General features: G+C 50.2%; 1 protein-coding gene across 4 annotated transcripts in view; it reads left to right on the forward strand.

Annotated features, from left to right (window-relative positions):
* Nucleotides 1-433: 433 nt before the first annotated feature.
* The window catches only part of MEIS3 (Meis homeobox 3), a 31,878-nt gene continuing 10,304 nt past the window's right edge, over nt 434-22,007 (forward strand). For 2 of the 4 annotated variants that reach the window (XM_067557294.1, XM_067557296.1), the window contains exons 1-7: nt 434-925; nt 3,772-3,974; nt 11,275-11,422; nt 12,128-12,178; nt 13,244-13,294; nt 17,084-17,233; nt 21,193-21,304. In XM_067557294.1, coding sequence (XP_067413395.1) covers nt 842-925; nt 3,772-3,974; nt 11,275-11,422; nt 12,128-12,178; nt 13,244-13,294; nt 17,084-17,233; nt 21,193-21,304 — 799 coding nt within the window. In that variant the 5' untranslated portion in view covers nt 434-841. The remainder of the gene's footprint in view (nt 926-3,771; nt 3,975-11,274; nt 11,423-12,127; nt 12,179-13,243; nt 13,295-17,083; nt 17,234-21,192; nt 21,305-22,007) is intronic. The other 2 variants (XM_067557297.1, XM_067557298.1) reach the window with 2 other exon arrangements.

The following is a 22,007-nucleotide window of genomic DNA, read 5'->3' on the forward strand; positions in this document are numbered from 1 at the left end:
CAGCCAGCCCCGGGCACCGAACTCTCCGCGCCGCCCCCGGCTCTGTCTCCCGCCTGCCGCGGCTGCCCGGGGAGGCAGGGACCGGCCAGGGCCCCCGCCCCCCTCTGCTCTGTATCTTTCTGCTGAGTAGAAGGGCTGGGGGGCGGGGGGGGGGGCGGCTGATCTCTTCAAGGGGGGCCGCTGCAGAGATCTGTCCCCCCCCTTCCAGCCAGGCGAGGCGTCTCTCTTTGCAGAGAAGTGGGGGGTCGGGGGGGGGGGGGCAGGGGTGGAAGTGGGGGGGGGGGGTTTCCTGCTTTCAGAAGGAGAAGGAAAGAAGAGGTTTGGGAGAGGGGCGATTGGTCCCCCCCCTCCCCGTTCTCCCCCCCCCCCTTCTTCAGCCCAGCACCAGGGATTTTTTTTTTTTTTTGGTGAGGATCATCAGTCATTCCGGCTCTGACAGCTCTGAATACTTGATGGACAGCTGGGGCAGCCGAAAGGGCTACTAGCTAGAGAGAGAGAGAGAGAGAAATCTCCTGCAAAACCCCCAGCTCCCCCCCCCCCCCCAGCAGTGCGTGGCTCTTTGCATTAGCTTTCTGGCCAGCATCGAGTCAGGGCTAACTGAGGAGGAGGAGGGGGGGGGGGGCTGGGGGGTTTCTTCTATTCCCGATCAGCCCCAAACACAAAGAATTGAATTGTTTGCAGCCGTTTGGACACAGAGCTGCGGAGAGGGGGGTGTAAGGGGGGGGGGAGATCTTGGAAAGAAACGGAGCTATCCTGTCCCCCCGACACAACCCGCTTCCTAAGGAGAGAGAGGGGGGGGAAAAAAAGAGGCTGCGACTTGGACGGAGACGCCAACCATCTCATGGCACAAAGGGTAGGTCCCCTCCGGCAACTGAGTTCTTCACCTTTCTCCTCGCTCGCTCGCTCGCTCGCTGGCTGGCTGCAGGTAATCTGGGCCGCTCCGTTTGAACCACGGGATGTCCTGTCTGTTTCGGGGGCATTTAGAATTGGATCTGGGATTTGGAAGGGGGAGGGGAGCTGCTCTGAATCGATCCCCCCCCCCCCCTTCCAACAAAAAAAAGAAAAAGGCTGGTTTGTGTGTTTATGAGCTGAACCAACAGTTAACTCTGCTGTGCGTTCATGAGTGTGGCTAGATCATTTCTTTTCCTAGCGGCTCCTCTTCCTACTGAGTTATTTGCTTTGCACAGAAACCTCCCTCTTCTGTTGCAGTGTTTGCTTTGCAAGCGCCGGATTTTCTTCTTCTTTTTTTTTTTTTGTTGGGGGGGGGGGGGGGGGGGAGGATGTTGACACTCAACTTTTTCTCTAAAAAAGGGTCCCCACTGGAAGCCTAACCGCTTTGTTTGGTCTCTGAGCCTTTGCTTCGTTTTATTTCACAACTCTCTTGTTCGCACCTCGCTGTCCTTAGTCGAGTGGATTGATGCAATGGGTTTGTGTGTGTGTCTCTACAATTAATATCTGGGGGGCAGTTTTGCACAGTGCAAACTAAACGGTTTATTCCCACCCCCGCCCACCCATTTCTTGACTTTCTCCACTCTCTGCGCGGTGAGGAAAGTCTAGATTGTTCATTTAGACGCTTTAATGGATTTGCATTTAATTGGGGGGCACTTTGTGCTCCTTTTCTGAAGTTTTTACAACTTATTTTCGGCTCTAATCCTCTCCTTAGAGTGAGTGAAAAGAGTTCTGAAGCTCAGAGCCAGGAGTTAATGGGTCTTTAATCTGCCCGGTTGTTAGAAATTTAGCAAACGTTTCCTGAAAGATTTTCCTCCTGTTTTGAAATCACATTTCTATTTTTGTGTGGGCTTTCTGGATGTGATGCATCCATGCTTTTAGACACAAACTGCCAGCCTTTATATCTTAATAGCGACACTAAGATATCCGTACAGCTGTTAAAATACATATACTAACACTATCTGGTTAAAAGCAGGGGGGAAACAGTTAATGCCAACGTTAAAAAAAAACTAGTAACTTCAGAAAGACTTGGGGGAAAAAAAAATGCAAGCCATCATCCATACATATTTTCTACATTCTGCATAAGTTTCCATGCATAAGAGAAAAGTTTGTCATTAAAAAGAAGGAAAAATAAGCCTGGAAAAGATCCGTGTGTTCTGAAAAATGCATGAAACTCTGGAAAGACAAATTAAAATAAAACGATGCACATTAAATTTATGAGCAGCATTAGTATGTGAGAACTCAAGTGTGTGCTCTGGGAGCGAAAAGAGATATAAACAACTTTTTAAAAAGGAAAATAAAACTCAAACCGACTTCCCAGAGTGTACAGAAATTCTTTCTGGATTAAAAAAAAAATAGCTAAAACGTGTTTAAAACAGATCTCCCTCTTGCTCATAAAAATCAAAACCTTGGATTTATAATTTTGTTCTCAACTCATTCCAAAATCAAACAACTTCCATCGGCGAAGGGAGAATAAAAATTGCTTGATTGAATTGGTTGAACTATCACCGAATGAAAAGGGCTGAGAACTAAAGTTGGCAGATTTAAATAAGAATAGCTGTCATGTTGGAATAATTTCACAGGCCATTTTTTTTTCTTTAAAAGGTCTGGTTAAGGTAAAAAGTGGAGAGCGTGTTTAATAAATTATACATAAGTTCACAGAGTTCAATTTAAAAAAACAAGGAGAGAGGTTTGCTTTCTATTTCTAGTTAGAAACCAATATCTAAAGGACTTCAACATTGTCCTGTGAGGATTTAAAAGTTGATTTTAGAATAAACCAAAGAGAAAAGATTTTAAAGCAAGAATCGCAGAACTATGAGCAAAGTGGTATTTTAAATGTAAAATTTCCTCCTCGAAAATGAGGGGGTAGCATTTTGAAAATACCTGTGTGACTTCTTTTCTATATATATCAAGTCCAAACTTCACTTTCCAAGAGAGACAAAGACTGTTTTAAAAGCAAAGCTTGCAAAATAAATAAATAAACACAATAAAAAGATTTATGTCCTCAACGTTAGAAAGTTTTTTTTCTTTAGAGGAGAAGTGGGGTGAAAATCCTGCTGTGGGAAAGGGAAATTTCATTGCCAGGGTGACAGTAACCCTGTTCCAAGTAGCAATCTTGCTGGAGTGAAATTGACCACATTGCTTTGATGGTGTGAAAGTAACAAATTTTGGAGGGGCAGATCTGGAAAGCAGCAATGTTGCTGGAGTTAAATTAACAATGTTGCTGGACAGGAACTAATTAAAAAATTGTTTAAATGACAAGGGGGTCGGTAAAGAATGATATCGATTTTTTTTTAAAAGCAAAACTTGGCTGGAAATCAAATCAATGCAATTCACAATGTTGTGATTAAGGGTTTATTTTTTCCACTTCTCGCCCTCTAAATATAGATCAGAACAAATCTCGTCAATATCTTCTTTACCAGATAAACAAGCAAACAAACAAAAAGTGACTCTTTTTTCATTAAGGGGAAATTGTCCTGGGAATGGTCGTCGCACAACAACTCCTGCAGATCTGGTGATGCATAAGGGGGGGAGGGTGCAAAATTGCTTCCCCAGCTCCCCAGATCTGAGCATGGCTAGAGACGCTCTTGCAAATTACTTCTCAGTTCCCGAGATCTGAACATGCCGAGGGATGTTCTGTGCAAAATCACCCCTCAGCTGCCCGGATCCGAGCCTGCCTAGGGGTGTTTTCGGTGCCTAATTCCCCCCTCCGCTTCCTCTATGCACTCTCGACCGAGGGTGCTGCTGTTTTGGGGAGCGGGTGACTGGGCCAGCTGGGAGCCTCGCGAGCTCACCCCCCCTTGCTTTCCACCTGCCTTGCAGTACGATGAGCTGGTGCACTACCCCGGCATGGATGGAGTCACCTTGCCAGGCTTCGGAGACCCTCACCCGGGCAGAAGTCTGCAGCAGCACTCGCTGAGCCAGAGTTCTCCTTATGGATCCGCTGGGGTGACTCATCGGGCGGGGATGCCCCCGGGCCTGGGCAGTAATGACGCCTTGAAGAGGGAGAAGGATGAAATCTATGGGTAAGGAGCTGGGCTGTGATCTGGCTGGGGCTGGGGCTTCCGGAGACCATAGACTTCTCCCTGGTGCTGGGACAGGAGCTGAAAATTGCTCTCTTGAAAAAGTGAGGGGTGTGTGTGAGTGTGTCTGTGGGTGTTTGGTTTGTGTGTGCAAATGTCTTTTTTTTTTTTTACACCCTACACCTTGTCTGCCTGTCTGGCCCTCTCATTTTTGGAGGATCTGTCTCTTCCTTTAATTTCCAGTGGTACCTATCCAGCTGACTACCGGTGGACTTGTCTGTCTGTCCACCTCATTTCTGGTGGGTCCCTCTCTCCATCCGTTCGTTGTGTAGTGGGCTCAGTTGAACTGTTGCTGCATGTCCGTCCCATTTCTGGTGGATCTCTCTCCCTTTCATTTCAAGAGGGGTGGGGGGTAATTTGTGGTAGAGATTTCTGAACGTCTGTCAGTCTAACGGTTAGCAGGTCTGTCTGTCTGTCTGTCTGCATTTTATTTCTGTTTCCCCTCACTCCGATTTCTGGTGGCTTCGTTTGTATCCAACCCTTTATTTCAAGGGGAATCTCTCTGCCCGGCATACTAGCATTTGCCAGCGAGATTGATCCAAACAGGAGAGTCGCCAAAAACAAAACAAAGGTGCTTGGATAAAGGGCAGGCTGGCGTTTGAAAATTAAGGCTCCTGATCTAAAACGAGTGGCCCCGGGGGGGGGGGGGGATTATTGTAGCTGAATCGGATAAAAAAAAGGATGCAAAGTTTTGACTCCCAGGGGCTGAAGTGGACTAGCGCCGACAAACGCCTGCAGCAGCCGGGGGAGGGGGGGGGTGTGGAGTGAAAGGAAGTTTTTCTCGGCGTGGCGGATCTCCCTTTTCGCTGCGCCACCAGCAAAGTTAAAGCCCCCCGGCCCCTTCGTGCGCTCATCCCGAGCCGGGCTCCGTGGCTTTGTGCGCCCAGGACCCAGAACTGGGGGGATCCGGGGAAGGGGGGGGGCTGGTCTTTCCGCGGAGGAGAAAAGGCTGGACGCGAAGAGGCGCCGCTTTCTGTGATTGAAAGAGAAACTGGAGACCTGTTCTACAGGTGAGGCCAGAAATGCAAGGCAGAGAAAGAAAGAAGGCAGCGGGGAAGAGAGAGAGAAAAAGCCAAATGGAAAACAGGCGAGAGCAAGAGGCGACGTGAAACACACCTTAGTTAGCAGCCGTGCACCCAGCCCAGCCCCATCGGGAGGTTGCATCTGGAAAGGAGCAAATGAAGTGAAAGGTGCTGCACGGATCCTCGGCGCACTGAACTCACTGGAAACCGCGTGTAGAGGGAAAGGAAGAGAGAGAAAACGGAGAGAGAGAAAACACGGAGGGAAGATTAAGGAGATAGAGAAAGGGAAAAAAACCCCAGAAGGACAAGAAAGATAGAGGAGGAGAGAGAGAGAAAAGACAGGAAATGAGAAAGAGAAATGATAGAAAAAAGACAGGAAACATAAAGGCAAGACAGCTGGAGGAACTAGAAAGGAGGACAGACAGAGGGGAAGATAGACAGTGAAAACGAAAAGGAGAAAAATAGAAGGAACTGGACCAGGAGGGAAAGAAAGAGAAACGGCTCCGTTTTGAATAAGGCCCACAGCCCATGCAGAGGAGGGAAGGAGCAGAAAACGTGGAAGAACAGACTCCAGCCAGGACCCCTTATTCCCCCCTCAAAGATTTTGCAGTCACATGAAGGATCAGAGACCCGGTGCTAGGAGGGACGTTACAGTTTGCCAGCCTCTTCCGCTCTCCTCTTTTCTGACTGCATGCGACCATTTCTAGGAGCAGAGAAGCAAAACTATCGTCCTCCCCAAAGGGACATAAAATGCCCCCCCTCTCCCCGCCTCTCTTTGCAGGAGTGGAGGCTGCTTTTAATTTGCCACTGGTTTTTGTTTTTCGTTTGTGGGCTTTGTTGGGACTCTCATCTCCGCTGCTGGCTTCACACAGGCTAGACCTCAAGTTCCAGGGAAAGACACACTTCGGAGATAACAGGGCTTATGCTCGCTGCAAATATTTACATAGCATCTGCTGTGTGAACTTGTGCAGCAGGCCCAGAATGCAGAGTCTGTGTCTTCTAGATGGAGAGAGAGAGGGGGAGAGGGAGAGAGACTCTTTTGGTGTGGGTGGATACATATGGACGTACGTGTGTGTGTATAAAACATCCCAGAAACGTAGGGCTCAGGAGGTCATCGGGGCCATCCCCCCACGCTGAGACAGAACCGAGTAATCCTAGGCCCTCCCTGATCTGAATGTATAGTTGCATACGCATGTGTCCGGACACACAAAGTTTGATCAATATTGCACCCTGTGTCTATGGAACATTTTGCATAAACAGACAGAAAGAGTGTGCAATATAATCGATACATCACACACTTGGTGCCTTAGCTGGTGTGTTGCAGGAGCTCTGTGTAAGCTGGAAAGCTTGCAATAGAAGTTGGTCCAATAACAGTGATTACTGCCTCTACCTTGTCTTGCTAATATCCTGGGACCACCAGGGCTATAAAAGTGCAAACTATTCAACTGCAGACTCTCTGTGCCTGTATATACAAGGTTTTTGGTATATAGTTACTCTGTATATACAGATAGAAAGTGTGTGATGTTGAAATACACACAAACACATATATAGAGTGTGTGTGTATCTATAGCTACACATTCTGTGTAAATATTATATGCTAAGGGCCAGCTATATATACAGTGCATTTCTGTATCTTTAGATACGCACTGTATGTAGTAGGTGTGTATGCATACAGAGATATCTGTTCATTCGTTTGTCCCTCTGTGTGTGTGTGTGTGTGCACGCGCAGCAATGTTGTAAAGTGTGTAATGACGTTTTACACTGTGTATCTACGCTACGTATAGAATAGTTTTGTATAAATGTAGATGTGTATATATATATATATATATACATATCTACACAGTGAGGTGCATGTATGTTATGCTCTGTGTGTGTGTATATATATATATTTATACACACACAGAGTGAAAAAGATGGTGTGTGCGCAAACACACACACACAAAATATATCAATGTTGCACAATGCATCTGTATGTATAGACTCTTTTGGACATGTAGAAATACTCTGGCCCCAAACTCCTGTTGCACTGTGCCTTGTGCGTTTGTTTGTATGAGTCTAAAGTGAGTGCAAAGACTTGCCGTAAACTATACGTGCACTCTGTGTGTGTGTGTACGCACAGCAATATTACACACTGTGCCCGTATATGCAGACATGTGTGTGTGTGCGTGTGTGTACACACACAGTGTACAGGACACTTTCTTTCTATGTGCGTCTTTACTGTGCGTTTAAATGTATGCTCAGCGCTCTGGACGGTGGCTGTGTTGTGTGGAGGTTTTAAATCTAAATGAACCAAATTTCATACCCCGGGCCCGATCCTCTGCTGGGATAGCTGCATTGACGTTAATGGACGTACGTCAGTTTACATCCGCTGAGGATCTGGCCGTCGCTGCATAAATATCAGATGCTGTAAATGAGTGAACATATACACAGAGTGCAGGACATTGCTGTATAGTGTTTATGGAACCACATTCAACAGAGGTGTGGTAAAGTCCAATCTGAATTTGTATCTTACATACAGCATATGCTAACACTTCCCACTGTGGGGATAGGTGTGATACATTGCATCTGCGTTGTATGGCCTGTGAGTAGATCTTTTATAACGTGTTTTGTGTATCGATGTTCCATGCTGCTGTGCGGGTGTATATTTGTGTAGAAACACACGGCAGCAGGGTATAATGCCAACACACATGAACATATTATAAACGATGTAGTCACAACCAGTGTGTTTGTATATCCGTTTTGTGAGCATATGTGTGTCAATATTAGACATTGCTGGGAGTAAATGCAAGGCGGTGTGCAATCCTGATATCCTCACACCCTGTGCTTTTGTGTATCTTATGTAACGTTGTGCATAGACTGCTGGGTGTCTATATGCACAAACCCACATCCACATAGTTGTATAGAATATTGGTACACACATACTGATGCACGGTGTGGGCTACTTATGCAACCACACCACACAATATTCACAGGCATGTAAGTAGAGTCCTGCTGATCTGCGTCTATCTGCTTTACGGCCATGGCCCATTTTTGTGGCTTGTAGATTGGATGCGAATACAAACTTTGTATCGGCGCAAGGCTCTACATAGAAGCTATTTATAATGTATATATGTGATATTTGCACACACCGTATACAATATTTTCTATATAGAAATATACACCGTGTGCACGTTCTCAGCTTTTCCATACAGTAGTGTGGATGCACTCTATATGAAGCTATATCAGTGTGTGTATATGTGTATGTTTACATGCATGCCTGTGAATTATCAACCTTTCTATACTGAGGAAAGTGCATCAATTTTATATAGAGTGTGTACATAATATCCACATTTTATATACTTTGTATATTTCCTTTCACCCTTTTCCCTCTTCACCCCCCTTCCCTCCTCATTTCTCTGTCTTCTCTTTTTCTCCTTCCCTTTCTCCTCTAATTTTCTTTCTCTTTCTGTGCTTTTCCACTTCCCCTAACCTCTGCTTCATGCTCTCAGTCTCCTGCTCCCTGCTTCTTATATGTATGTTGATGATTAATGTATTAGGTGTACTACGGTAGTCGCCCAGGGACCAGCAGAGAATGGGTCGCCTTTGCACCCGGTGCTGTACGAACACAGAGTAATGGACAGTCCCTGCCCCCAAAGAACTCACCTGTCGCAGTGGCAAACCACCCCTTCCGTCCCTCTGCCTCCTCTGAACCCCCCTCGCCCCTTAGAGCTGGACCTTGTTCCCCTCCCCACCCACTTCCCAAGCGGAGAACCCATAAGAAAATGATCCAATCAAACCCATCCAGCAGCGAAAGTTACCAGCGCAGTTCAACCCAATGGCTTCTCAGTACCAGCCCCCTCCCCTTTTTCTGAAGAGGTGCTGGTTCTGATCCAGAAAGGTGCCACAGTCCAGCTGGTACTAGAGTAATGAGCGAGTGCACACCCAGGAAAGAAATCAGGGTGCTTTTGCTGAGCAGCACTGGGCCTATCGTCTGGCTAAAGGGTGTGTGTGTCTGTGTGACGCACTCGGGGTTAAAATTCCGTCTGTGCATGTGTATTGTGTAAAGAGTGTGTGTGTGTCTACACACACACTAGAAAGGTCAGCCCCAGTCTGTATTATATACACTCTGTGCGTGTGTGTGCATGTGTGTGCGTGCGCACTAAAAATGTCATCCCTTAGCTATATGATCTAGACAGTGTGTATATGCCCAAAGAGTGTTATCATTTGCGTATTTGACATTTTCCCATCCTAACCAGTTCGTTTTTGCGATTTCCAATGATTTTTTTGTTTCAAAATTTCCTTTATGTTTTTTTTCTTTTTAAATTCCAAAAAACTTTTCAATTTTATTCCAACAAGACGTTTTGCTCTGATTCCCACCCCCCCCCCCCATCACTTTTAAAAATTGCCAATGAACTGAAAAAATCTGCTATTCCCCCAGCTCTCTGAATGTGGATGTATATTGTAGACACTGTGTGTACACATTATTATAATGCTATCTTATGTGTGTATTACGCACACTGTGTCCGTGCCCACCAGTAACGTTATTCTGTGTGTTATGTATATACTATTCATACACCATAGTTACATATACTATATACAATATTCACACACTATATATGCACCGTCTGTATTGTATGTAGGGTTGGAAGGATTTGATTTTTTATCAGGAAATGTTGATTTCACCCCACAAACCAACAAAATGTTCCCATCGATAATAATCGAAACTTACAGAGAGGCAAAGTAAGAAAAATGCATCTTGAGAATTTATTAGAGTTTGACATAAAGCTCTTTACTTCGTATATTTTGACATGATGCTGATCGTTTGCGTTTTGAATCTCAGCATTGATGGTCGGGCAGTGATTATTGTCTGACACCCTCCAATTTTCAGTGAGAATTTAAAATAAATACAAGTTGGAAAAAATGCTTAAAAATAAACATTATCCATCAAAATTATTAAAATATAAAAACTGAACTTTGCCCACCTCATTCTATGCCCTGTGTCTATACCTGTCTATACACACACTGATTTTGGTCCTCTCTTTATGTGTTTGCTCTATGGAGATATACGTTAATACCGTTACAGTCTATGTACACTATACACTGTGTGGGCACACTTACGTGACACACGTATACAGAGTTAATATTTCTATTATTTGTTTGTACTCTTCTGAACAATATGTTGTGGAGATGATCTATGGCACTCCAGGTGTACGTGAGCAGTGTTTCTGCTGCCCAGCGGTTTGCTTGTATATATTTCACTCCGTTTACATGGCTGGCTGACCGATACTGTGGGTGTGTCTGTACTTGTGTATAGATGGTGTGTACCGTGTGTGTTGCACACCGAGTATGTTTCTGTGCTAGAGTGTGTATATTAGTGTCTTTTTTTACCCAGTGTGCGTTCTGCATTGTGTGCGCTCTGAGGTTGTGTGTGATACGTCCCAATAGACTGTGTGTAGGTTAGAGAAACAAGGTGGGGGAAGTAATATTTTTTATTGGATCAACTTTCCCAGCCCCGAAGAAGAGCTAAGCTTGTCTCTTTCATCAACAGAAGTTGGCCCAATAAAAGATATTTCCTCCCCCACCTTCTCTCTAATATCCTGGGACCAGCATGGTTACAACTACACTGCATATAAGTGTCTATGTGTTATATAAAGTATGTGTGTATTTTTGTTTATGTGCCACACAGCCTGTATCTGTGAGCATGAATTACTCCAGTGTGTCATGGGCTGTGTGTCCATATATGTGTATAGATGGTGTATGTGCGTTGCACACTGTGCATCTGTGTGTGTTGTAGGTGAGGTGGCTATACATTTGCATGTCGGAGATGTGGTGTGAGTATTGTTTAGTGTGTGCTCGGATTGCATAGTGCTTGTGTGTGCCCCGTGCGAGAAGTTGCCGTGGCGTGTCTACAGTGGTGCAAGCGGTGCAGTCGTGCCAGGGCCCAGGAGGGTATGGGGACCCAACCAGCAGAGGCCATTCTACCTATAGGCAACTTCCTAGAGCAGCAGATTTTGGGAGGGTAGGGGGTAGATTTCAGGACCCCCCCCCCCTCCCCGGCCTCTGTGGGCAGCGGTGGATGAGGCTGGCGGGGCTACCCAGGTCAATGTATTCGTGCACCAGGGCCTCCTATAACCTTGGTATGGCACTGATGGGTGGGGTGCGTGTGTTGCATGGTGCAGATATAAGCATGCCTGTGCACTGCACCCAGCGTGTCTGGCTCTAACCTCTCCTGTGTGCGGCAGGCACCCCTTGTTCCCCTTACTGGCCCTCGTCTTTGAGAAGTGTGAACTCGCAACCTGTTCCCCCAGGGATAACTCAGGCTCTTACCCCAGCGGGGACGTCTGCTCCTCAGATTCCTTCAACGAGGACATCGCCGTCTTTGCCAAACAGGTCAGTGTCTGGAGCGGGACCGGGGGAGGGGGAGATAAAGGGGGTGATTCAACTCTGCAGGGAGCAAAGCAGCAGAAACCTGAAGCAAGAGGGAATGCAGGGGAAGCCGGGCCAACACCGGGAGCCAGAATCACTCCAGCTTTACCCCCAGTAAAACCATTTCATCAGTGGCTCAATTCGGGGAGCTGCTCGGGAGATGAAGTGGTGAATTAGACGCTGCAAATCCAGCCCAGCTGCTATCTTAATCACTGCCAAAAAAACCCAAACAAAATAACCCCCTTGCGTTGATCCTGTGTTTATAGACATGCCTTGGATAGACAGAGAGCGGACATGAGGTTGCTTAGTGCTTTAAAAAAAAAAATATATATATATATATATATATCTCAATGTTTGCTTGGAAGGAATTTTAAAAAGGAGAACGGGGTGTGTATGTGTGTGTGTGTGTGTGTGAAATCTGATCTTACATAGGAGGGTCTGAGCCACAGCAGGGGTGGGAATATTTTAAAATACATAGACATGGCCAGAGCCTAGAGTGAAATATACGCATGTGGGGATGTCATGGAAGCTCTGGGGAAAGAGAGATTTCTCTCTCTCTCTCTTTTTATGTTTTGGGGAAATGAGAAAACCAGATTTTTTCAATCACGCTAACCTTTTGCCTCTATGTGTTTTATGTGTGCTGGATTTCCCATGTCTTTCTCTTTCTAGATTAGGACAGAAAAGCCTTTATTTTCTTCCAATCCTGAGCTGGATAATTTGGTAAGAAACTTTTTTTTTAAATCTATAATTCTGAGTACAATACAAATAACCATTTCTTTTGTTAAAAAAAAATTGCTTTTCAGCTGGTCAGGTTGGCTTTGGGTTGTTTTTCTTTAGTTTTCCCCACTGGCAGCTACTCATCTTGATTTAAATGCATCGCCCCTTTGTGGCCCCAATTCTGCAGAGCTGTGCCTGTGAGTGATCCCAGTCGGTTCTGCCTCCATTTATGCTTGCATTCCTGTTCAGTCAGGGCCTTTGAGCATGTATCTGTGAGACTTAAGCACGCACTCAAAGCTGGGCGTATGTGCTTTCCTCAAGAAGGACCGGTGATGGGGCTTATTCAATGCATCCAAAGTTAAGCCCATGTGTAAAGTCTTAGCGGGACCAGAGACTAAAGATGTGTTTGTGGGGGAGGGGAGTTCATCAATTAAGAAGAATTAAGGCCCAGATTTTTAAAGGTATTTTGGTGTTGCAACGCCCAAGTCATTTTCCAAGGGGACGCAGGCTGCTAAATGCTTCTGGGAAATGCGAGTTAGGCGTTGCAGCCTTTACAAGTCAGGGCCTTATTCGCCACTGTGCGCGCCTCAGGTGCGGGAATCGATGGACTGAATGAATCCATGGTGGGAATCGAAGGATCTGGCCTCCTGAAGTTACACCAACGAGAAATCCTGGAGTTGGCCCTTAAAAAGTCTTTTAAAACCTCACTGGTAACTGATTTCTTGAGCCTCATTCTCTGGGGTTTTGGACCTTTAGTGAGCCTTACTCCCATCCCAAGAGTCTGCGCTGGTCTAAACGTCTGCCCGTGAGCAGCAGAGAATCAGGCTTATTACGTTTCCCGTGGAGGGGCTTAAGGGCTAGGGAGAGAAATGTGGAAAATTAAAGACTCTGCCTAAGTGAATATTTGGGTATAATCCAGCCAGCAACTGAAACAAACCTTGGGAAGCAGCTCCATGTTTTCTGTTTGTGCTCCGGCCCCTTTATACCACCTCAGCAGTGTAAAGGGGCCTTAATGGAGGTGAAAATAACGCTGCCTCCGGCTGATTTTCCTTTTTGTTATATTTACAGATGATTCAAGCAATCCAGGTGCTGCGATTCCATCTCTTGGAATTAGAAAAGGTAAATCTACAGATTCTCCCCCCCACCCCCAGCGTAGGCGTTTGGGGGTAATTATTTCTAATGCTTTTATTAAAAAGCAAAAAGAAACCCTCTATAAGCAACAGAACCTTTGTTTTGCAAAGATATAGAAGTCCATGGATTTGAATGGAGTTATGCCAGTTTACCCCAGCAGGGAATTAGCCCTGTGGACATCAATAGAGCTGCACTGTTTTCCACCAGTGGGGGATCTGGCTCCAGTGACTCCACTAAAGCGATGGCCAATTTACCAGTTAGAGGCTGGGCCCCATTGACTTCAGTACAGCTAGAGCCAATCTCTGTACTCTTGCTGTATTCTTTTTATTTTCATTTGGAGCCGTTGCAAACATCGTAAGGAACATTTCGTTAAATACGGTGCGCCTGTTTTCGCCTCATCGCAGCCGCTCTGCTGACAGATTTGAGGTTCCACGTGATGACAGCAGAAATGAACTCCCAACCAAAGAATTTTAGCGGGAAGGAGAAGGAGACAATCCCCCAAAAGCCAGAGCCCTTCTGATTTATGTTTCCAAATGAAGCCACGTGACGTGATGCGGTGAAAGCTAGCTGGCCCTTCACTAAGTCCCACGTGCAGCTGTTAAGTGGCCAAATAAAATGGTTTTAAAACCAAGTGAGGCTGAATTTCAGCTTTGGGATTATCTTCCTTTTCAACTGATACAACTGCCCTTTAATGTTTCATTTTTCATGCAGTGGGAGGGGCGCAGAGAACAGGCCAGTCATTAGAGAGATGGGAAAATAAATGAATACGTTTAAAAAAGGATATAAATTAATGGTTTGGCCATTTCTTGAAAAATCTGCAAGTTTCAATTTTCTCAAATTTGATTCCCCCCCGATAAAACTATTCCCCGAATTCGACTCAAATTTACTATTCGCCAAAATTGTCTGGCCCAGCTCAAGTAGGGGTGTCATTTTGTTCTGCGTTTGTACAGCTCCTGGCACAGTGGAGTTCTGATGCATGGGTGAGGGAGGGGGCAGCGGTGCTCCCTGGGGATCCCCTAACACACCTCATAAAAATGTACGGTGCCTGGCACAAGGTGGTCCTGATTGACGACTGGGTGTCCTAGATAGAACCGAGCAAAATTTTGCAGCTGACACTTTTTTCTCCGAAAGCTGCAGACTTGGAACATTTTGCAAAAGGCGGGTCGATTACCGTGAGTTGTTTAGGTCGAGAAAAAAAAGGAAAATGAAACCAAAAATGCCGAAAAAAATCAAAACGTTCAATTGGGCAATTTGGGAAAGCGAGTTTTGATTTTTTGGGGTCAAAACATTTCCTCTTGAAATTTCCTTTCCTTGGATTAGTTTAGTTTAGTTTTCAAGTGTCTAAAATAAATTTTTTTTTTTAAAGATTTTAGATTCTCTAAAAGTTCCAAGATATTTTTTCAGATCAAGACGAAACGATTTTTAAATTTTTTTTCTCTGAACTGCCAGCAACTCCCCCCCCAAAACTGATTATTGGGACAAATAATAACGGCCGATTTATCATAGACGTGCTTCTCTGGTGAATCAAGTTACTCCCATGCGTTTGCATTCGTAGGATTGGGGCCTTAAACAGGATGGGCTAAATGCCATTGAATCTGCTTTAGGCTTTGCAGAACAAGGATAGAATTAAACACCTGCTAGATGTGAAGCACGGGCTGAAGTGTCTAACTGAAGTGCGGTCTAAGCACTTAAGTGCCTGCTTATCTTTAAGCACATAGGCAGGTCTTTAACTTCAGTACCGCTCAGTGGCCCAAATCCTCAGCGGGTGCTACTCAGTACAATCAATGGCAGTACGGGAGTTTAAGGACCAACTAATATTAGAGATCTTACCTGCTGCCAGCATCTTGCTGCACCAGCTCCAACCACTAACACGCACGCACTTGAAATCAATTGAACATAATGTGGTAATTATCTGCGACTGCAGGGCTGGAGGGTCAGGTTCTGATTTTAGTTAAACCGAAATAAACCAGGAGTATTCCCTCCAATCAATGGCCCCTATGGACTTCACACCTTGAAATGTTAGTGAGCAGGACCCCCCGCCGCCCTCCCCGGTGTAAAGCAGGAGTCAGCTAGCTTCTCCCAGCTGGCTGTAGAGAGATCTGGTCACCGTGGTGCAGTCGGTGTGGTTTTAATCGGTCGGCGAGATTCTCCTTCTTCATACACTGGTGTAAATGGGGGAGGAGCTCAGAATTGGGCCCCCCTGACTTTTCCTGCTAAGCATTTGTGAGGCTTCAAAAGAAAACCTGTTGGCCGGATCTCCAGCCCTGGCTCCCTGGGAGTCCATGGGCCAGCTCCCGTGCGGGTGCAAATCGGCCCTTGCTCCTCTGGACTCTCTCCAGCAGAGCCGCTGCTGATCTGGCCTGCTCGGCCCCTCCCCAGGCAGCATGGCTGGTAAATTCCCTGCATGCAGTAGCAAAAGGGGAGAACTGGGGGGGGACCCAGAGCCCCAGCCAAGCAGCTTGTCACCCTCCTGGTTTGTGAGTAGATAATCCCCTTGTTAGTGGGGTGATTAACCATTTGATCGCCACAGTGGATGCCTGCTGGGCGCTGATAAAAGGGGGTGGGAGGCTGAGAGGGGGGGCAGGCGAAGGGTGAGGTGCTTCTGCCTGGGGCAGGAAAGAAAGGGGAAGCCAGGAGCTGGTTTTTTTCAGAGCTGAAGGTCCGGAGAGAGGAAGGGCAGAGGAGGGACCGTCAGTGCCAGCAACAAGTTCACCAGGAGGGGCCTGGGGTTAGGGCAGATGGGCTCCGGTTTTCTCACTCGGCGGGGAGGTGTATTATGGTAATGCCTAGACAACACCCCCCGACTGATATTGGGGACCCCCCCATCATGCCCAGCCCTGCACAGACCCCCCGACCCAGATAAAGACCCCTATTGTACCCGACCCTGCACAACCTCTGTCCTGTCTCCATCTGTTGTCTCTTCGATTGGAAGATCTCCACGGCAGTGTTTGTGCAGCCCCTAGCACAACAGGGGGCCTGGTATATGGCTGAGGCTCCTAACAAATAATGTACAGCGCCGAGCACCCTAAGGTCCTGGGGCTACGATAATACCCCCAATAAACAACTGCAGGGGTCTCTGACGATGAGAGATCATCAGCAAATCTAACACAGGGAGGTGCAGGCGGGAGGGTGTTACCCTGCATCTGCTGCTGTGGGGTTCTCCCCATTCCTCTGAAGGATCTGGTGGTGTCTGTCCTGGTCAGACACTGGAGATGGCCCCTCAGTTCTGATCCCGGCTAGCTGTTCCTCCATCCCTGCGGTACCTGTCTGGATATTCTCCGTGAGGGCCGACACACCAGAGTGGGGGGTTGAACCAGGGACATCCCGGGTTAAAGCCTCAAGGAGCCAGGCTCTCTGGGGTTGTAACAAACTCGTTTCCTCTGTGGATCAACACGGGGAGGGAGAGGGGGGGCTGCTGCACCCCCACGCCTGTGGGGTACGTCTTTAGCCTCCCAACCCCCTGCAGGGTCAGGCAGTGCTATTCTCCTTGTTTGACCGATGGGAAACTGAGGCACAGAGCGGCTAAGGGCCTAGATCCTCCAAGCACCCTGGAAAGCGACATTTGTGGTGGAGCAGGGTCTCGAGGGCAGGGCTCCCCGGCAACCGTCCTTCCTCTCGACCCCTGCCAGCTTTCCGCGCCCAGGCAGGGTGAGCACCAGCTGTGGAGACAGGAGGCCAGGCTAGCTGGCCAAGCCGACCTGGGAGCTGCCTGGGAAGCCCTGTCCCCCTGGCACAGCCTGGGCCTGGCCTCCTAACGACCCTCCTTTTGGGGCGCAGGTCCACGACCTGTGCGACAACTTCTGCCACCGTTACATCACCTGCCTGAAGGGGAAGATGCCCATCGACCTGGTGATCGACGACAGGGACGGGGGCTCCAAGTCAGACCTCGAGGACTTCACGGGCTCCTGCGCCAGCCTCGCCGACCAGGTGGGAAAGCGGGCGCCTGCGTTGAGCAAGGCTCGGGGCGGACGGTATTGATTGCGGCAGAGCTGCCTAGAACCCACCTGCGAGCCCCTCCTCCCCCCGTGGTGTCCCCTCTGCCTGAGATCTGGGCCGCACAGATACAGCATGAGAGACAGGCGCCATAGAGAAAGGGTGGGAGGAGGAGGAGAGAAACTGAGGAGGAGGAGCCTCAGTTTCTCCTGGGTGCTGGCAAAGCAGGTGACCCTCCCCCCCAATGCATGGTCCCTTTATTTGCCAGTGGATGGATTTCTCACAGGAGGAGCACAGCTGGCTCACTCACCTGGTGGTGGGGAAGGCTGGGGGTGCAGCAGAAGCAGCAGCTGTGCAATGGGAGTCTCTGATCCAGAGTTCCTGCAGACCCGTGGGCCGGGGGTGGTGGTGTCACCGTGCCACCCCCATCATGATCTAGGGTGGAGCAGCAGGCTGGGAAGGTGCAGGGTTCATGCATAGGGCTGGAGCAGCACCAGGAGATGCCACATCACCCTCTGAAATAAGTCACACTCGGGCCCTTCTGGCAGCATAAAGGGGCCCGTGCGTGGGTGGGGAACAGCCTCTGAGGAATCCCCCCGGCTCCCGTGCAGGAGGGCAGAGCGCACTGTGTTGTGGCTGTTTTCTGCTCCCCAGCGCCCACGGGGGCAGAGCAGGAGTTGGGGCAGCCCCAAGGCAGTGCGGCCTAGTGGACAGAACCCTGAACTGGGGCTCAGGAGGCCTGGGTTCGATGCCTGCTGGGTTTTTCCTCCCAGCCTTGTGCCTCAGTTTCCCCATCTTTGAAATCTAGGGCTAAAAAGCGCAATACAAGAGCTGAGTGTTATTCGTTGGGCTTTCGGCAGATGCCTTCTGCTTAGCCTGGAAGAGCAGTGGGTGAGGGGCCGCAGCAGGACCGGGGGAATTGGGAGAGCCCAGGGCGGGGGGTCAGGATTGGGAGGGGGCTGAAGCAGGGGGGGAATTGTGAGAATCTTGCCCAGCACCTGCTATCGCCAACCTGGTTCTAACGAGCCCCTGTGTGTTCCTGGGCACCTAGTTCACCCACTAAGTGGCCCTCCGCCCCCCGCCTAGGTACCATGCGCCCCTGCTCCTCTCCCATGCTGCTACCTGGCTGATTTGATGTCAGGACTTGAGGTTGCCCTGATTGGAGCTGAGTGTGGGGAAGGGTGCTGGGGGTGGGGGAGTCCTGCAGCCACAGCACCCTCCCCCCGCCTCCTGCTTTGGAAACATTAAAGGCCGAGCTGGGAGAAAGGACCAATCCGGCCTGCCAGTCGGGTGTTCACGCCGGCTGCTGACGAGGGAGCTGCTCCCCCCCCCAGCTCGTCTGCACCCCTCTTGTTAATTCAGCTGGCACAGTCATTTGCCTATAGCAACTCTGCTGAATTTTTAATATGCCCCCGGGCTATGGTGCAATGGGTGGAGGGAGCTAATCCGCGGATCCCCTCTCCCAGCTGGGACTTGGTTGGTATAATTAGATGGCGGCGCCTCCCCCAGCCCCCACCTACCCCCACTGGGGGAGTTGATTTGGGATGTGTTTCAGCATCAGCATCAAGTCCCTGCAAAGACCATCCCAGACTCCAGACCAGGACTTTGGAGCCAGAGAAGAAATGCTCCCACCCACTGGCCCATCTGTCCTTGGGGTTCGGACAATGACAGACGCAGGCGGTCGGGTGGGCCTGTTAGCACGGCCCTAAGATTGCTTAGCTACCTGGATTCGCCCCCCCGGGGCAGGCAGCACCTCTCACTGTGGGGCTATGCAGCGCCTGGCTGGCGGGTTGGACTAACACCCCCCCACATCCCTTTGGAGACATGCACACCCAACAATTCGTGCCTGTGGAGAGACACAGCTGCTGCAGACGCATGCATGATCTTTGTGTCTGCGTACGTGCGGCTGCATGTGTACACCCTGCTAACACACATGATCTTGGCATGGACACAGATACATGCGGCAAACGCATGCATGATCTTTGTGTCTGCGTACACACGTGTACACGCTGCCAGCACACACGATCTTGGCATGTACACAGAGACATGCTGCAAACACACACATGATCTTTGGCCATACAGAGACACGCTGCAGCCACGCACGATCAGTGTGGGTGCACACACGGCCACTGCACGCATGAGCTTCGCACAGTCTGGTGGCAGCACGTGTGTGTCTAGATGAGCCCCAACGAGCAGGTCTTGGGCCAGCGAGGGAACACCCAGCCTTGCTTTTTGGCTTACAAAGAGGGTGCTAATGGCCAGGCTGGGCTCCGAGGCATCATTGGCATTTGTGGTAAAGCGAGACATGAACTTCCCAAGGGCTTTGAAAGTGGCAGACCCCAGGGCTGCCCAGGGATGCTCTGAGACCCATGGGACCAGCTGTGTGCTCTGCGCTCCAGGGCCGCCCATCAGACGATAGCAACCTTCTCAAAGGGGCAGAGGAAGCTGGAATAAGTGTCCTGCGTTGCCAGGAAAAGCTTTAGGAGAGCAGTGGGTTAAATGGCCATGAGGGTTGGATCCTGGCTGTGGGAGGGTGGTAAATACAGGAGCAGGCAGTTGTTTGGGGTGTGGGGAGGGAAGGAAGGTGGGTCTAGTGGTTAGAACAAGAGGACTGAGAGCCAGGCCTCTGGGGTTCTATCCCTGGCTCCAGGAGGGAAATAGGGTCTAGTGGTTAGAGCAAGGGGGACTGAGTGTCTGGACTCCTGGGTTCTCTCCCTGGCTCTGGGGGGGGGCACAGGATCTCACAAAACCAACTGAACTGACACCAGTTTAAACAAGGCCAGACTCCATCCCTGGTAGGAGCAGAGGCAGTTTTGCTCCCGTGGCCTCTGCGGTTGGTTTACAGTGAGCACTGCGGCCTCGGCCTCCAGGGCCTTTAAACAGGGACCTTTGATCTGCTCCCTCCCCTTCTGCTGGGGGGGGTGCCCGTGTCAGGTTCCCCCACGCAACCCGGCCCTCCTTAACCCTGGTAACCCCCAGGCTCCTGCCAAGGGGTCTGTGATCAGCAAACTGGGGTTAATCAGGCGGGGCATGTACAGGAGGGGGAGTTCAATAGGCCCAGGGCAAACGGGATGGGGTGGGGGGCGGGATGCAACCTGAGCCGTAGCATTCCTGGGGCGGTGGGGGGGGGGCAAAGGCGGTGCCACTTGAACTCCGCCCTGTGGCTCAGGGGGTGTGTGTCCGCAATGATTCCTGTTCTACTGGAGGTATCCTGCAAATCCCGGACGGACACCCTCTGATGGAGATCTGGGGCCCCTGTCACTGCACAGAACCCCCCTTCCCAACCAAGATCCGGGGCCTCCGTCGCACTAGGCACTGCACAGAACCCCCTCCCCCGATTGAGATCCGGGTCCCCCATTGCACCAGGTGCTGCACGGACCGCCCCCCCCCCCCCGACCGAGATCCAGGGCCCCCGTCCCACTAGTCACTGCACGGACCCCCCCCACTGAGATCCGGGGCCCCTGTCACTGCACAGACACTCTCCCCACCCTGACATCCCGGGCTCCCCTCGCACGGGGCACTGCAGAGAAACCTCCCGCTGACCCAGATCTGGGATCCCCTGGTACTGGCACTGCACAGACGCTGCCCTCCCCGACTGAGATCCAGACCCCCCCATTGTGCCAGGTGCTGCACAGACCCCCAGCCCGCCCCTCATCATGCCAGGTGAGGCCCAGACCCCTTCAGCCGAGATCCGAGGCCCCTCCACCTCGCTGGGCATGGCCCGGACCCCGGGCCAACCTGGATCGGGGACCCCGTCATGCCAGGCATCGCCCGTGGCAGCCCAGCGGTGCCCCTGGGGTGAGATGGCTACCGCAGGCGTGTGTGACAATGGCTTAGCGCTGGGGGCTTTACAGAGGGAACGTGGGTCGCACTGGGGCAGGAGAGGGCTGGCCCTGGCTCCGTGCCAGCCGGCCGACGCTCCAGGCCCTGCTAACCTGCCTCTCTGTGTTTAGAATAATTCCTGGATCCGCGACCACGATGAGACGGGCTCCACGCACTCGGGCACGCCGGGCCCCTCCAGCGGGGGCATTGCCTCGCAAAGCGGCGACAACTCCAGCGAGCAAGGTAAGGCAGGACGCCCCTCCCCCGCACGCCCGGTTCCCACCCCCACAGCAGCCCAGCCTGTGGGGCTCAGCCTGGACTTGGGAGGGGAGAGAGAAATTTCCCGGCTGGGAGTACAGGCTCCTTACAGCCCGAGAAGCACTTTACAGGCCCCATTCAGCCCTACAGTGCAATTGCTCTGGGGTGGCGCAGGGCAGCTGTTTGATCAGGGATCCCTCACCTGCAATGCAGCCACCTCTGGGGTGGAGCAGCTCAGCTGATTAACAGCCACAGTTGCTGCAGAATAGTTTAGGATCGGAAGTGAAGGAGGATCCTGACTCCCAGTGAAACTACAGGGGGTGGGTGGAGCTTAACTGGGGAGGGGGGAAGAATTTACCCTTAGCAAGCGTCACTGATCAGCCCCCCCCAGTACCGCGCTGTACTGGGCTGAGCCCGAACCCAGAGAGGGAGGCTCCCCAGCAGCCAAGCACAGTCCCCGTGCTGGTGTGTTGCATCGGTGTGGGTCTATTCTCTGCGTGTGCCATGTGGCAGCCACTCAGCCTCAGTTTCCCAACTGCTCTTCCCTGGCTCCAGCCAGCCTCCAGCACCAAGCAGACCTGCAGCTAGGCCTCGCCCAGTTCTACCCCGGCCAGGGCACGCAAGTCAGGAAGCTTCCTAGTTTTCCAGGAGATCCACTAGGCCAAAGCCTTCCCCCACTCCATCCATC

The sequence above is a fragment of the Emydura macquarii genome, unplaced genomic scaffold, assembly GCF_026122565.2.
Source record: "Emydura macquarii macquarii isolate MOO-44397 ecotype Brisbane River unplaced genomic scaffold, CSIRO-AGI_Emac_v2 contig_1790, whole genome shotgun sequence".
Lineage (NCBI taxonomy): Eukaryota > Metazoa > Chordata > Testudines > Chelidae > Emydura > Emydura macquarii.